This window comes from Schistocerca cancellata, chromosome 8 (assembly GCF_023864275.1).
Source record: "Schistocerca cancellata isolate TAMUIC-IGC-003103 chromosome 8, iqSchCanc2.1, whole genome shotgun sequence".
NCBI classification, from domain to species: domain Eukaryota; kingdom Metazoa; phylum Arthropoda; class Insecta; order Orthoptera; family Acrididae; genus Schistocerca; species Schistocerca cancellata.
Genome location: NC_064633.1, coordinates 442,216,673 through 442,234,202, shown reverse-complemented (window position 1 = coordinate 442,234,202; position 17,530 = coordinate 442,216,673). Strand labels below are relative to the sequence as shown.

General features: G+C 42.4%; 1 protein-coding gene across 2 annotated transcripts in view; it reads right to left on the bottom strand.

Annotated features, from left to right (window-relative positions):
* LOC126094979 (tropomyosin-1) overlaps positions 1–17,530 on the bottom strand; it is a 112,666-nt gene that overhangs the window by 71,936 nt on the left and 23,200 nt on the right. For both annotated transcript variants that reach the window (XR_007521901.1, XM_049909634.1), the window contains exon 2: positions 740–902. Coding sequence is in view for 1 of the 2 variants with exons in the window: in XM_049909634.1 (XP_049765591.1) it covers positions 740–853 (114 nt within the window). In the remaining variant the exon portion in view is untranslated. The remainder of the gene's footprint in view (positions 1–739; positions 903–17,530) is intronic.

The window sequence follows — 17,530 nt, the reverse complement described above, 5'->3', positions numbered from 1 at the left end:
TTACGTATTGACAGTTATGTCTATCTGAACGTAACGTCCATATTATATCGATAGTAAACTGTCACGTAACTGTCATTGCTCGGCCATCCCGACCGTCTGTGTGTGTGTGTGTGTGTGTGTGTGTGTGTGTGTGTGTGTGTGCCTGTGTGTGCGTCTGTGTGTGTGTGTGTGTGTGTGTGTGTGTGCGTGTGTCTGTGTGTTTGGGACGGGGGGAGGGGTGGTCAGCAAAGCAATAAAAAGTTTCGTAAAGGTCTGAAATTGTGTAAAGTTTGTTGGAAGTCTCTCAGCGCTCCATTCTCAAATACTAGATGAATTTCGTGTGGATAATTTGCGTGAGTTACGTTGCCTGAAGGCTTACGTACAAATTCTAATTGTAAGACTTGTCTTCCTGTGTCAAAAGGTAAACTACTCTCAATCAGTACACTATGAAAGCATCTTCAATTTATAAATTCGGTCAATAGTTACATGAAGTAATCAAAATCAATTTTTTGTTGCCCCTGGAAGCCGTTAGATAGGCACCTTGAATTCTTACCGTGCGTCATTAGCCGATTAGTAGTACACGAGATCATATAAACGGTTTTAGTTATAAACTTGACGGCTATTGTTAAAAAAATTAATGTTTTGTGATTCCTCAAGAGGTCTTGCTTTATACAGGAGTTGACTGCTGTTCCGTTAGCAGCTTTCTGCAGCTATTGTTACGCCTGTGCGGTCTGAGCCGCAGTCACATTGGGGTAGGCACCTTGTCTGCGCGAGCATTGGCGTCCTTAGCCTGCTGCTCGCAGGTGTCTGCCTTGTCCATGGCATTGTCCTTCTCCAGCTTCATCGCCTGCATCTTCTTCTTGATCGCGTCCATGGTGGCGGCTGTTCTTTTCTTCTCTGCTCACGGGAAAAATTAGTCCACACTGCAACAAACCAAACAAACAACCGTCACTCAGGCAAATGTAAACATGCTTCATTTCATACTTATAACTACGATGTGCGACATTCATTCGACTATGTGTAAATATATTTCATTTTCAGCACTTAATCTTTTCAAAGCAATTTCTCTTGCACCAGAAAGATCTGTCTCGTGCGTTTATAGCAAGAAAGAAACACTTTAATTGATGCACAGTTGTTAAACCTCTTTATAAGAAAACCGCTAAGAAAGACTTCATTAATAATCACCCAGTTTCCTTACTGCATCTTTTTCCAAAATATTAGAATAAATAACATACTCAAGAGTAGTCTCACATTTTAAACAGAAACAATTACTGAGTACATGACAGTTTGCATTCCAGAAGGTTTCGAGAATGTGGATGCTATTTAACATTCACTCATCAAATTTATAGTCCTTGAATAATAAAATGTGGCTAGTTGGTTTCTTTTGAGATCTTTCCAAGTCGTTTGATTGCATGGATTGTGTCACTCTCTCAAAATACGTTTTAAGGAATTGATGGCTTTATTCAGAAGTGGTTTGAGTCATAACAAATAGAATGCAAAAAGTTGTGCTCAATAATTCAAACAATGCTAGGAGCAGAGGACTGGGGAGGATTCACGCAGCGACTGGCACAAGGTTCAATTATGGGCCCACTCCTATTCCTTTTGTATATGATTGAGCTTCCACTTAACATTCATCAAGCAGAAATGGTGCTTCCTGCAGACGATACTAGTGCTATTATAAATCCAGTTACGGAGAAAGCAACAGAAGAGATTGTTAATGAAGATTTTCAATGAATTCTTAAGTGGTTCTCCTAAATGGACTCTTCTTACATTTTGAAGAACCACACTGTATGTAGATCTCTACAACAAATACAGTAACAACAAAAACTAAAACAGCACATGACCAGAAGTCAGTAAACGGGGTAGAATGTTCCAAATCTTTGGGTGTGTATTGACAAAAAGTTGAAGTCCAAGAAGCATATTACCGAATTGTTCAAACAATTAATTTCAGCTACGTTTTTTCTTCGCGTAATTCCTACTCTCGGAAAAAAATGAATTAACCTCCTGACATATTCTGTAACTCATTAACGTCTTGCGGAATAGTTCATAAGTTAGAAAATACGACGGCATGAAAGCGAGCAGTAAAAATATCATGCACTGTTCACTTGCGGTTGCCTTGTAGGCATCTCTTCAAGCAGTTAGGCATTTAAAGTGTTCGGTCACAATACAAATATCCGTTAATGAAATTCGCCATAAAAATCAAAATCCATCATAATTTGAGAAGAATAGTAATGCTCATACCTACACCATAAGAGGAAAACGTAACCTTTATTGCCCATTATTAAAGCTGTCAGTGGCTCAGAAAGAAGTTTAATATGCAGCAACAAAAATTATTGGTCATTTGTCCAACAACATAGTATGTCTGACAGATAGCAAAGCAATTTTTCAAATTTAACCTAAAATCAATCAATTATTTGTTCTGGATAGCCCATTCTATTGCAGGGGCACATTTGTTTATTGTATGTTGTAGGTCATTCGTAACAGCAAAGAACTTGCATCAGAAGAGATATATTTCGCAGTAGTTCTTGAGGTACGCATTTTAAAGCCCATGTTTTCTGGACATTTTTTTCTTGTTTTTGCCCTTATTGCCACCATCTTAAATTACAGAAACCTTTTTTTTAACACTCCGTACATGAATTTTGTTATTGTTATTTGTCATAAATTGTAATACCATGATATGTCCAATATCATGGATGGATAAAACTTCTAGTACTGCTACGTCACCGGCCGGTGTGGCCGAGCGGTTCTAGGCGCTTCAGTCTGGAACTGCGCGACTGCTACGGTCGCAGATTCGAATCCTGCATCGGGCATGGATGTATGTGATGTCCTTAGGTTAGTTAGGTTTAAGCTTTTCTAAGTCTAGGGGACTGATGACCTCAGATGTTAAGTCCCATAATGCTCAGAGCCATTTGAGCCATTTTTGAACTACTACGTCAACAAGTTATTTCCCGATGTGGACTGGTCTACTCTTCACTTCCTCGAGTAATAAGCTATAGCAGTCGCTGGATGTGCACTGTGGTCGATGACCAACCGCTCAGGGTGCCTTCGCTTACACAAGAGTTTAATTTTATGGTGAACAAAGTACAGTCTATTGGACGCAGCGGCGGCGAATACTCCCAGTCTGCCCTATCTGCCTACCCAAACTCTATCAGCCCCCGAACATCCTCCACGACGCGTTTTACGTTTATTAGCCGAGCTAAGCAACTGGTGTGGGCCAGCCGGAAATTGTGCCGGGGTTACATGACGTCAGCATCTGTAGGGTACCACCCTCGCCGTGCTGTTGGGTGCCGAAGCATGCAGGCGTTCGCGAGATGTTCGAGGGGTAGGTGTTAATTAACAGCGCCCTTCCATCTCGGCGCCGCGAGGTGGGAACACTGTTTCGCCAGCAGCAGTAATTACTAAGTTTTGGCGGCAACGGTATCAGAGAATACAGGGGCGAGGCTCTGGCACTTGTTAGAGCGTGCAGCTAGCGGATCTGCGAAAATACACTACTGGCCATTAAAATTGCTATACCACGAGGATGACGTGCTACAGACGCAAAATTTACCGACAGGAAGAAGATGCTGTGATATTCAAATGATTAGCTTTTCAGAGCATTCACACAAGGTTGACGCCGGTGGCACCACCTACAACGTGCTGACATGAGGAAAATTTCCACCCGATTTCTCATACACAAACAGCAGTTGCCTCGTGTAAGGAGGAGAAATGCGTACCATCACTTGATAAAGGTCGGATTGTAGCCTATCGCGATTGCGGTTTATCGTATCGCGACATTGCTGCTCGCGTTGGCCGAGATCCAATGACTGTTAGCAGAATATGGAATCGGTGGGTTCAGGAGGGTAATACGGAACGCGGTGCTGGATCCCAACGGCCTCGTATTACTAGCAGTCGAGATGACAGGCATCTTATCAGCATGGCTGTAACGGATCGTGCAGCCACGTCTCGATCCCTGAGTCAACAGATGGGGACGTTTGCAAGACAACAACCATCTGTACGAACAGTTCGACGACATTTGCAGCAGCATGAACTATCAGCTCGGAGACCATGGCTGCGGTTACCCTTGACGCTGCATTACAGACAGAAGCGCCTGCGATGGTGTACTCAACGACGAACCTGTGTGCACGAATGGCGAAACGTCATTTTTTCGGATGAATCCAGGTTCTGTTTACAGCATCATGATGGTCGCATCCGTGTTTCGCGACATCGCGGTGAACGCACATTGGAAGCGTGTATTCGTCATCGCCATACTGGCGTATCACCCGGCGTGATGGTATGGGGTGCCATTGGTTACACGTCTCGGTCACTTCTTGTTCGCATTGACGGCACTTTGAACAGTGGACGCTACATTTCAGATGTGTTACGACCCGTGGCTCTAACCTTCATTCGATCACTGCGAAACCCTACATTTCAGTAGGATAATCCACTACAGCATGTTGCAGATCCTGTACGGGCCTTTTTGGATATATCTCGTGGAATGACGACGAAGCTCAAATTGGAGAGATTCGAGCTGACACGGAGGCTTACCAGCTATCGTCCCTTCCACGAACCGTTCGCCACTGGAACAAGAAAAGGGGACAGTTACACTGGTACCCGAAGTATCTACATCTACATCTACATCCATACTCCGCAAGCCACCTGACGGTGTGTGGTGGAGGGTACCTTCAGTACCTCTATCGGTTCTCCTTTCTATTCCAGTCTCGTATTGTTCGTGGAAAGAAGGATTGTCGGTATGCCTCTATGTGGGCTCTAATCTCTCTGATTTTATCCTCATGGTCTCTTCGCGAGATATACGTAGGAGGGAGTAATATACTGCTTGACTCTTCGGTGAAGGTATGTTCTCGAAACTTTATCAAAAGCCCGTACCGAGCTACTGAGCGTCTCTCCTGCAGAGTCTTCCACTGGAGTTTATCTATCATCTCCGTAACGCTTTCGCGATTACTAAATGATCCTGTAACGAAGCGCGCTGCTCTCCGTTGGATCTTCTCTATGTCTTGTATCAACCCTATCTGGTACGGATCCCACTCTGCTGAGCAGTATTCAAGCAGTGGGCGAACAAGCGTACTGTAACCTACTTCATTTGTTTTCGGATTGCATTTCCTTAGGATTCTTCCAATGAATCTCAGTCTGGCATCTGCTTTACCGACGATCAACACTATATGATCATTCCATTTTAAATCACTCCTAATGCGTACTCCCAGATAATTTATGGTATTAACTGCTTCCAGTTGCTGACCTGCTATTTTGTAGCTAAATGATAAAGGATCTATCTTTCTGTGTATTCGCAGCACATTACACTTGTCTACATTGAGATTCAATTGCCATTCCCTGCACCATGCGTCAATTCGCTGCAGATCCTCCAGCATTTCAATACAATTTTCCATTGTTACAACCTCTCGATACACCACAGCATCATCTGCAAAAAGCCTCAGTGAACTTCCGATGTCATCCACAAGGTCATTTATGTATATTGTGAATTGCAACGGTCCTATGACACTCCCCTGCGGCACACCTGAAATCACTCTTACTTCGGAAGACTTCTCTCCATTGAGAATAACATGCTGCGTCCTGTTATCTAGGAACTCCTCAATCCAATCACACAATTGGTCTGATAGTCCATATGCTCTTACTTTGTTCATTAAACGACTGTGGGGAACTGCATCGAACGCCTTGCGGAAGTCAAGAAACACGGCATCTACCTGTGAACCCGTGTCTATGGCCCTCTGCGTCTCGTGGAAGAATAGCGTGAGCTGGGTTCACATGACCGTCGTTTTCGAAACCCATGCTGATTCCTACAGAGTAGATTTCTAGTCTCCAGAAAAGTCATTATACTCGAACACAATACGTGTTGCAAAATTCTACAGCATGACTGCAAGGTGGCTTGCGGAGTACAAATACTGATGTTTTGGGGTTAGACGAAAATACGGAAACACCGCAAGAAATGCATGCTTGAACATAAACGCAGATACCAGTCAGGCCTGCAGGTTCCGCTTTGTGTTTGTTGTGAACGCTGTAAGGATCAAAACAAAACGAAGGGAGCTCCGTACTGTTTCCGACTTCTGGTCGAGTTTACGTCCGAAGACTAAACATGGCGAGGATTTGGTGATAACTGAGCAATCATATTGTGGTACTATATGGACCCCATGTTCCTCTGTAAGGCGGCGTTACTGCCAGGGATTATGTGACCAGTCTGCCTTATCAGTTCCACCCCATGTACAGTGCTAGTTCGCGAATGATGATGCTATGTTCCAATACGACAGGGCCCCTGTTCACACAGCTCGTCCAGGAGCGGTTTCGTGAGCACGAGCATGAGTTGTCGCATTTCCCCTGCCCACCACAGTCTCAATATTATGGAGCCTTTGTGATCTACTTTTGAGAGAACGGCACGTGATGACTATCCACCACCATCGTCGTTACCTGAAGTTCGCACTATTTTGAAGTAAGAGTGGTATAAGGTTCCCTTTAAAGCCGTGCAGGACTTGTATTTATCCATCCCGAGACGACTGGAAGCTCTTTTGAATGCCAAAGGGTTTCCAACGTCGCATTCGTCATGGTAAGGTGTTGTCTTTTTGGTGTGTCTACCTTTGTAGATGTAGTCACAAAGAGCCGCCTAGAGATCGGCGGAACAAACTGCAAAATGAGAAATTTACGCAGGATGGAGATGGACAAAGTGATGATGTCAGAGTAGGATGTAAGGCGATGAATCGAGGAAAATTTCCAAAGCATCTATCGGCCGTAAGACGACAGCCAATCAGCGACGGGCTCGAGGATGTGTACGCATTTAAACTAACTTGCCCCAATTAATACTTATTACCCTGAAATTTGGAGTTACTAATTAAACTACGTGAAGGTAACAGTCAAATCCAGCAAAACTTTAAATTCTCATGCATGCCGGGATACGTTAGGTACGACTTTTCAATTATGTTTACTGTGTACAAATGACTAATAAGTCAACTACGCAAAATTACCGCAATGTATATATCAAGACAATGAGCTGTGTTGCAGGAACAGCACAGTGGTAATACAGACTGCATGTGATGCTTTATGATGCATTTTTATTAATAATGACGTCTATAGCTCCAACTTTTGCTAATGTAAAGGGAGCATCGATGAACTTCATTCTAACACAGCCTCCCTAGATCAGTTAGTGTGAATTATGACAATGGTGAATTGGTGAATACGAAAACCGAAATTCAATTCTGAACAATTTTTTCTCAGATCACATTAATTATAGCAAATGCTCGAAATTTCTTCCTCCAAAATTCACAACGACTACAGCATAATACATCAGCAGCTTAGCCGAACAAACCATGATTGGCACCCTGCGAGATGGCGCGGTGGTTAGCACACTGCACTCGCATTCTGGAGGACAACGGTTCAAACTCGCATCCCGCCATTCTGTTTTGTATTTTCCGTGATTTCTCTAAATCGGTTCAGGCAAATGACGGATGGTTCCTCTGAAAGGGCACGGCCGACTTCCTTCCCATCCTTCCGTAATCCGATGGAACCGATGACCTTGCTGTTTGGTGCCCTCCCAAATCAACCAATCAATCTTCTGTATTGGTAGATACACCGAGGCACTTTCGCATACTGCACAAACTAGAGGGTTCTCGTCGGTGATTCTTCTTCTTCTTTTTCTGTTTTCCCAGTTTCACCATTATTTCGAGATGTAAGGCTACCGTAGGCTAACCATAGACTATCGTAAGTAAGTTCAGACTGCAGATTTATCATACATCGCTAGAAAAGGCAATTTCCTCGAGAAATGGTAAAATTTGAAGAAAAACCGCAAAACAGAAACGTGTCAAACACCTTTTCAATACTTCGTCAAGTTTGTGTAAAACATGTTTCTGTTATTCATAAACAACTTTCATACTTATCAATAATAACAGGAAATTCTCACCTTTGATCATAGTGAAGTGCAAAATAACATCAATAATTATATAGATTTTTTAATGTTTGTTCGTGTAAACTGAACTGGCATCAAAAGTATTGTTTCGACCACATGAAAGTTCAACTAATTTACCTAATTTATAAAATGTGATTTATAATTTATAAGGATATAAACTACACAATAGACTAACGGTGAACGATGTATGTTTCTATGTGCAAAAGAAAAAAAGAAGAAACAATAAACAAAAATAAGTTGTCGGCTCCTATTTTCCCTCTCACACATTTATTTGTTTCTTTCCTTACCAATGCTACCAATACCATTTACTACATCATTTATATACTGTACTATAGCTAACGAACCAGAATTTTAGAAAAACGCAACTTTACTACTATTATATGTAGAGTTTAATGTCTACAAATGCCATGAAAGACAGCTATCACTCGGAATTCCTACATTCGATGCATTTGCACGTAGCAACTTTCGATATAATTCTCTTAGTCAGCGGCAGTCCTCGTTGAGCTTTGCTCGAAGCCGCAACGCCTGCCGGAGGGCGGTAATAAGCGAGGCTGCGGTTCTGCGACGCCCTCCGTGTGGTTTCGCTTCCACGGCTGACGAGGAAATCCCGTGCGGCAGGCAATGGCAGCCCGAGGAGAAAACGCGATTGTCTCGCGCCATTTCGTGCACGAGAATAGCGTTTCCGCCATCCGTGCCGCGTGTGCATTTAAAGAGGACAAAGCTGAAAGGATCTGCCAACGTCGCACCAGGACACCACGACAAACGCGGTTGCCTGTAACAAGCTGTCATTAGCTCAGAGTGTTATTATCATTAGTGGTACAAGGCAACAGTATATCAGAATACAGCTATCAAAGGCTTCCTAGTGATACGAGGAGTTTTATTCGCCCTCATTGACAAACAGTACACAAGACTATCATACGACAATGACTGTCATAGAAAACAGTTGGCCAAATTACGTCTGAGTCAACACGAACGATTCCAATACGCGAGAAATAACGAGACAGCATTTCGACTGCCCTGTAACAAATACAGGGTGTTTCAAAAAGAACTTTACAACTTTGAAAATTCATATAAATTAATTCATAGTACCTACAGAGGTGATTGTAGTGTCAATTTTGAGGAAAATACATCAAGATTCTCGTGTAGTTTGTTAGTGCCGAATCGCACCGTAAGGAGTGCTAGCGGCAATTGTGTTAAAGATGGCTGCCTTTACTGGACCAGAGCGTGCTAGCTGTGTGTTTTAGTTTGAAGAATAGAAGTCGGCGACAACAGTACACGTAACTGTAGGATTTGGGGCACTAAAATTCGACATGAAACGTTGCAACATGTTCGTGGTAGCCCTAAACTGAACGGTTTTTGTGCGTTGAGCAAGGACAAAGTGTATGCCCCTTTTTTCCGTGAAAGAACCACCAACGGGATAGTGTACCTGGATATGTTACAACAATTTTTGATACCACAGGTCGATGAGGATGACCAGGGACGAAAAGTTTATTTCATGCAATATGGTGCACCACCCCACTATCTGGCTGACGTCCGGGATTTCTCAGTGACCGCTTTCGAGGTCTAAGTATTTGCCGTGACGCGCCAATTTCATGGTCCCCACGTTCCCCAGACCTGACACCACTCGATTTTTTTTTATGGGGATTCATCAAGAATATCATGTTTGTACCTCCTCTATGGACATCTGTACCTGAACTTAAAACAAGAATTTACGCTGCCACTGAGCAAGTTACACTCACAATGTTACAGCGAGTTTGGGAAGAAATTGACTTCCGATGGGATGTATACAGGACAACCAACGAAAGCCACATACAATGTCTCTAGTAAAAAAAACTTGAGGTGTCTCCCTACAAAATACCAGTAAACCAGCGCTGTATCTTCTTTCCATTAATTTATCTGAATTTTTAAATTTTGAAAGTGCTTTTTGAAACATCCTGTGCTGCTTGGAAATACGCTGTACTTACGTAGCTCAACAAGTAGAATTGGTGCTTTTTGCAGACGATACTAATGTTATAACATAAGCCGCGATCAAAAAGTTTCAGTTCAAAGGCTGTGCAGTCCAGAATCGGTATACCAATCAGACAAAAGAGCTGTGAGCATTGAGCTAATCATCCTACGGACGCACGACGGTGACGACACCCGTTTGGTAAAACATCGTGTCCTGTTGCGCGTAGAAGTCCGTAGCTGCCTACCGCACATCCTCACCCAAAAGGGATCGTCGGCCCTTCAGGGCCTTGCTTAAGGTTTCGAAGGGGCTATTATCGCGTCGGGGGAGATCAATAGTATAGCGCAGGTTCTCGAGTGCCTCCTACTTGACTTGGTGTTGGTCTGAAATTTCGACCGGCATCTTGTGTCGAATCGCTACCAACACGGAACTATTCCACACCGGTGGTGTTGACAGACACGCAGCCATATACATTCTAGATTCTCCGATGGATGTCTACCGGTGTTTGTCCTTCGGCAACCAATAGAAGAATACGTTGAGCCTATAGAGGCGCATTTGGTAACGACGTTGCCGTAACTCACGCTTCGGCAGTTCCCGCACGCACGATGGAAAGACACGAATGGCACTCTAATCCCTTCCCTGTATGTCGGTGTTTCTATATCCGCATCGGAGTCGCTCTGCGTTGCATATACGTTGCAGCAACGCCCTCAAGGGGAAACTTTTTGATCGCCCGTTATAAATCCCATTAGAGAGAAAGCAACATCAGATATTCTTAATGATGTTTTTGAAAGGATTATTACGTGGCTCGTTGAAAATGGGCTTCCCTAAATTTTGAGAAAATACACTATCTTCACTTCTGTACAACACATAGAGTCATACCAACAATGTAATACATGAATGGCGGTCAATAAGTAGGATAGAATACTCCAACCTTTTAAGTCTACAAATTGATGAAAATTGAACTGGAAGAAGCATTTTACAGAGCTTGTCAAGCACTTAACTTCAGCTACTACTGTTCTTCGTGTGATGACTACTCTTGGAAATAAACGAATTAACTTGACATACTGTGCACTTTTCCACTCAGTAATGTCTTCAGGGGTAATTTTCTGAATAACTCATCTCCTAGAAAGAAAGTATTGATTACCTAAAAGCGAGCTGTAAGAATAACATGGGTGTTCAGCCGCTGTTGTCATGCAAGTACCTCTTCAAGAAGTTAGGGAATTTAACTGCGCCATCACAATACGAGTACATATATCAGATAATGAAATACATCATAAATAATCTATCACAATTTGACAATAACACTCATGTCCGTACCTATAACACTACAGGAAAAAATATCTTTATCACCCAGTATTGAAGCTGAAGTGGCTCAGAAAGGAGGTCAACATATGGCAACAAAAATTTTTGATCCTTTTCCCAATAACATAAAACGTCTGGCTGGCAGCAAAGCAAGTTTCATATCTGACCCACAATCGTTTTCCTGAACAACACCTGCTATTCGAGGTAAGAATTTTTATTTTAAAGCTTGTAGCATCAGAAAAAACTGTTAGCATGAGAAAAAAATGAGAAAAAGATAAAACATACTTTTTAAATGTAGTCGCCTAAGTAAGACATAAAAATATTATGCCCATTCATGTTAACACTAATCGCGAATATATATCCTGTAAACTGACTCATTCCGCATTGTTTCGATGAAAGAATCGTTCAAATGTTCTATAAAACACGAAACTAACTAGTTAATGAAGCATCCAGGTACGGCACTGATATGTTAGCTATTCGATAAGCGCCTAACTATGAAATAAATTTCTAATCTTCATAGACTTTTAAAGTACTGTACAGAGGATAGGAACATCATATCGGAATGTGACAGCCCATGATTATATCCAGAAAATACTAAGTCTGGTTCATCCAGCAAGGGAAGTAGGCATTGAGGTAAACTTCGTGTGGACAAAAGGACATTTAGGTATCAGTGGAAAAGGTAGCCACTAGAAATGTTTAAGAAGGTATCACTGAAGGCAAGTTCCAAGGAATCAGACTCTCACGTAGTGACTTAATATGGGAATACCCCTAAAAACTGAGGAAGAATGTAACAGAGAGTGAACACCACCCCAAAGCAACAAAGGAAGAATTCACTCTCATATTCAGCGGGAACTAATCAGGAGGCCTTGGTTCAAAGGCATGAGAATGAGTAAACTGCACCAGAGCTGCATAATATGAATACGGTTACGACGTGGATGTTAACATACTCACTACTACAAAATTAGAGTTTTAGACTCTCAAAATACAGGCATGACAGTAAAGTGAAGAAGAAGCCGATAAATGACGTTATATTAGCATGCGGTAAATACCGAACATAGCATACAAAATTATGCCACAAGCTAAACCGGCTGAAAGTACCATTACCTACAGACGTTACAGTCCTTCTAAATGATGTAGGGAACTATCACATGATATGAATCTACCTAAAAGTTGACATTTTCCTTTAGGTGGTACGAGGTTAGCAGCAAATTGTTTCATTTGACCCATGTTGATTACTTTGATTCACAATGAGCTCGCTTCAGTGGAATTGTCAGTTTCAAGTGCTCCAGTTGAGACGTTATAACTGTTATATGTGCTATTACATGATATTTACGACTAGGAGGAATGACGCCCATAATGCTCCTTGGAGCAAGATTTCTGTCTGGTAATATTTCGTTATTATGAATCTCGTGGTTTCCCTTACAGTGATTTTAGATAGTATTTCTTGAAAGTTCTTTGGAAGTTTTCGTTTCAGCAATGCTTTATGTTTACAGGGTAAATTTTATCGTGGAAGTTCAGGGATAGTGTTCCAGTTTCAGATATCGTAAATTTGTAGTTATGCGAAGCTTAAGGTTATCTATTCTTTTTTATGTGCGGTGTCTTTTTTGTCCTTTTTCTTTTTCTATTGTTTCGTTAAAGTTTTGTTAGTCACCTTTATGATTCAGATCTGTTTGTTCGCTAAGAATGTCATTCGAATATTTTTTCGTATGTGTATAAATCTCGAACTGTTCTCAGATGTCTATAGCATGACCTTTAGGTGTTGAACGTAGAATTTGCAAAGCATTATCGATTTGTTCTGCATTATGATTTTGGCTTTGCAGGTGTAAGGAAAAACTTGATTGGTTACTTTCGAAGTTGCTTACATGTTCTCTAAATCTTATTCCAAAGTTTCTTCCTGCTTGTCCGATATAATTTGCTCTGTAAATATAAAGAACGCCAATCAGACAATTGTCGTAAACTGTTATATAAATTCACCAAAAAGTCCACTACAAAAGAAACGACGTGATTAATAATAACGACATATTACCAGACATAAAGCTCCCTCCAAGGTGCATTAAGGACGTCATTCCACCTAGTTCTCATGAACAGGGAATCACGCTTCAGCCATCCAGTCCAGGTACGTATTTTATCCACGATACCTCTAGGAAGGCATGCTGCTGAACAATTAGAAAAAGAAGACAGAAAAAATATTGTGTCCATAAGGAGGTTGTGAAACTGGATGCGAAGACCTATGGAAGTAGCGTACTGTAAAATGAGGACGATATCAGAAATCAGACTGAAAAGAGCAGTATTTGTGAGACATGTAACCAGGATGATTACTGAATGACCAAAAGAAGGATAGGACTGGAGGAAGGTCAGGAACCAAGAGGGTTGTTGAAATCAGGAACGGTTCTTCAGAACTGGTAATGAAGGTGGAAGAGAAGGGAAATTGAAGAAGAAGTTACACGCCGACTAAAGTGGCAGAGGTCAACGTTAGAGTAGGACACAAGAAAGCAAGAGAGTCACCAATAGAGCAGGCAAAGCAGTATATCAACAGATAATTATTTAAATAAAATTTTTATTAATATAACACATTTTGAAAACAGACTAAGAAGTATAAAATAATTTCTCCTAGACCAATCACATTCCTAACACGATATAGATAGTTCTTAAAATCTGTGCTTGCGAATTTTCAGTAACTATGAAAATACTTGTAGAATTTAAAACGAAAAACATAGGACGCATACAATAGATAATAGTAATGAGGTGAACTATTAATGCATCAGTTTCGTACCGCTTGCGCCCAACGTTTTTCGTTTTAAGTTTTACAACTATTCTCACACCTATTAAAAGTTCACAAGCATCAATTTTCAGGGCTATCTGTATGGGGCTAGGAATCTGTATGGGGCTAGAAGAAACTACTTTATACTTATTAGTCCGTTTTAAAAACGTGTTATATTAAATAAAGTATTTAAATTATTATTTTCTGTTTTTTAGTCTTGTCTGTATCATTTTTCAATAGGTTTCAAACATTTTGATGAGATTACAACACAGACGTATGATAAGTTTCGGTTTTATTTCAGTTTCTCTTCACCTCGGTAACCCAATACATTGCTTTCTCCGACGATTATCTCACGAAGACTTTGAAGGTAATAATTTGACAGAATCGAACTCACACAGGTACTTACTAGCAACCGTTGTTACCACGAAACTTTCCTAATTCGAAAAGGAAAAGCGGGAATTAACAGTAGTACACAAATTGCCCTCCGCCACACACCAGACAAGAAAGCGAGTAAATATTGTATTGCCATACAGTTCTGAACTATGTTAAAAGTTTCAAGTGTCTAGCTCATCGAGAAGTGATAGCAGTAAGCAAAGTAACCTCCGCCACACAATAATGAAGATCTCAGAAGAAGAGACGAAGGGGAGAGGGAAAAGACTGAAGGTGAAAGGAGAAAATGTGACGAGCCAGTTGCTCGGCCACCATTGACCAGACGTTTTCAATTGGTGAGAGATCTGGAGAATGTGCTGGCCAGGGCAGCAGTCGAACATTTTCTGTATCCAGAAAGGCCGGTACTGGACCTGCAACATGCGGGCGTGCATTATCCTGCTGAAATGTACGATTTTGCAGGAATCGAATGAAGGGTAGAGCCACGGGTTGTAACACATCTGAAATGTAACGTCCACTGTTCAAAGTGCCGTCAATGCGAACAAGAGGTGACCGAGATGTGTAACCAATGGCACCCTACACCATCACGCCAGGTGAAACCCGATGACGAATACACGCTTCCAATGTGCGTTCCCCGCGATGTCGCCAAACACGGATGCGACCATCATGATGCTGTAAACGAAACCTGAATTCATCCGAAAAAATGACGTTTTGCCATTCGTGCACCCAGGTTAGTCGTAGAGTACACCATCACAGGCGCTCCTGTCTGTGATGCAGCGTCAGGGGGAACAGCAGCCATGGTCTCCGAGCTGATAGTCCATGCTGCAAACGTCGTCGAACTGTTCGTGCAGATGGTTGTTGTCTTGCAAACGTCCCCATCTGTTGACTCAGGGATCGATACGTGGATGCACGATCCGTTACAGCCATTCGGATAAGATGCCTGTCATCTCGACTGCTAGTGATACGAGGCCGTTGGGATCCAGCACGGCGTTCCGTATTACCCTCCTGAACCCACCGATTCCATATTCTGCTCGACCAACGCGAGCAGCAATGTCGCGATACGATAAACCACAATCGCGATAGGCTACCATCCGACCTTTATCAAAGTCGGAAACGTGATGGTATGCATTTCTCCTCCTTACACGAGGCATCACAACATCGTTTCACCAGGCAACGCCGGTCAACTGCTGTTTCTGTATGAGAAATTGGTTGGAAACTTTCCTCATGTCAGCACGTTGTAGGTGCCGCCACTGGCGCCAACCTTGTGTGAATGCTCTGAAAAGCTAATCATTTGCATATCACAGCATCTTCTTCGTGTCGGCTAAATTTCGCATTTGTAGCATGTCATCTTCGTGGTGTAGCAGTTTTAATGGCCAGTAGTGTAGTACCTCGCAACCATTTAAAAGCAAGCATGTACCATGTGAGTGATACAGCTTTCTGCATTTAAACAATTGAGGTCGCACTTTGGAACTTTCCTTTCCTAATATTTTATGGAGTCGTACTCCCTTTAGACTATGGACACCAAACTCAATAGCCGCCAGGCATGTCTGCTTCGCGGTACAGACCTTTCGGCTGCTCTATTTCGCCTATTTGAGAGTGACGTCAGTTGTGATTATTTCTGGAAAAATAGTGCGGTACGTCGGTTTCGCGTTTCACTGGAAGTGCTCTTCCAGGTGAGTTCGTGCAAGTGCCCCGCTGGACGAGAGGCAGCGCTGCCCCTCCTCCCCCTCTGCTTGACCCTCCCTCGCCCTCCCTCTGCCCACTCGAACCGCCTCTCCCCTCCCCTCCGCTTCTCGGAATGGACCTGCGGACTATTCCTGGCCTTCTCCTTTTGCTCCCGGCGCTGCCTGGGTGCTCGAAAATGATCGAGTTGCTCGTCCGACGGTGCTCCTTGAAGTGGAACCTGTAATTCGCTCTGGCGGCAAGCATCTCATCCCTCTCTCTCCCTGTCCTCTATTTCCACCTCTGTCTCTCTCGTGTGTGTTCACGCATAAGCATATGTGAAACAAGGGTGTTGTGTGTGTGTGTGTGTGTGTGTGTGTGTGTTTGAGCATCAGCAATAGTGAGCAGTTCGTGGAAATAGGTGGAGTTCGACAAGCGGTCAGCCACTACACGGAACGACCACCAGCGCCGACAGCACTGCGCGAGGCGAAATATCCAACTAACATTCTGCGAATTCTTCAGCAGAGTGACTACCTGGAACAACGAAATTCCTCGAGTGCATTTTGATCCTCCTGGTTTCGGCCCCTATCTGTAGTTCATATACACAATATACAAGGTGATTCAGTACCCCCTGCTGCTGTCGTTTTACGCAACCCGCTGTGTTAAAGATGGATTTCATAAACCATTCGCGAGATTTTCATATTCTCTCGCTAGCTACGCGCCAAATATTAGTCCGACAGAAAAATGTGCAGGACTCTTTTGTAGGAACTTTAACCTAGCTAAATTTTGTACTGGGATGCGTTTTCGCTGGAGACCACGATTTTCATTTATTCAAGAATGGCGGTGCAAAAGAGACCTTCAAACGCACTTACACCCTACACCCATCTCTCATCAGTCAGGGTTTCCATTATGCTGTTCGAGGTACCCTCTCCAACCACTGTACAAAAATTTCCGACTACACGAACTATTTCCAGTATTAGACCAATTTTCTTCTCTATTGGTTGAGGTATTACGCCACCAGCATACTCGGCTACTTCATTAACATTATTAATTTAAACATGCCCGTGAGGATAATGAACGAAGCACGACTTTCATAAACGTTGCGCTAAAACTAATTACGCTGACAATTCGATCCAAACTTAACCCTTACAAGCACAGTAGTATCGTAGTCAGAAGACCTGACGAATGCAACGATGTCATTGTTTATTTTATGCTGTTAAAATGCACAAAATTGTTAGGTGAAATTTAGATAAATGTCAGTTTTACAATTTGTTAGTGCTCGACTAAGCCAGTGTCATAATAAGGCAGGTCAATGTAGACCAAAATAGGTCAAATGTGGCAAATAATTCATCCAGTCCCACTTATTTGTACTGCAGTAGAAGGGAGAGCCATGAACAATGTACTGAAAACCCTGACCAATGGGAGTTCTGTGTGGGGACTGGGTGCACTTTAAGGTCGCTTTCGGACGTTTGCCTTGAATAACTCAAAAACTGCAGCCTCTAACGAAAACGTTTATCAGAACAAAATTTAACTACATTAAATTTCCTACAAAATATTCTTGTTCATTTTTTCTCTAGGACTAATAGATTTT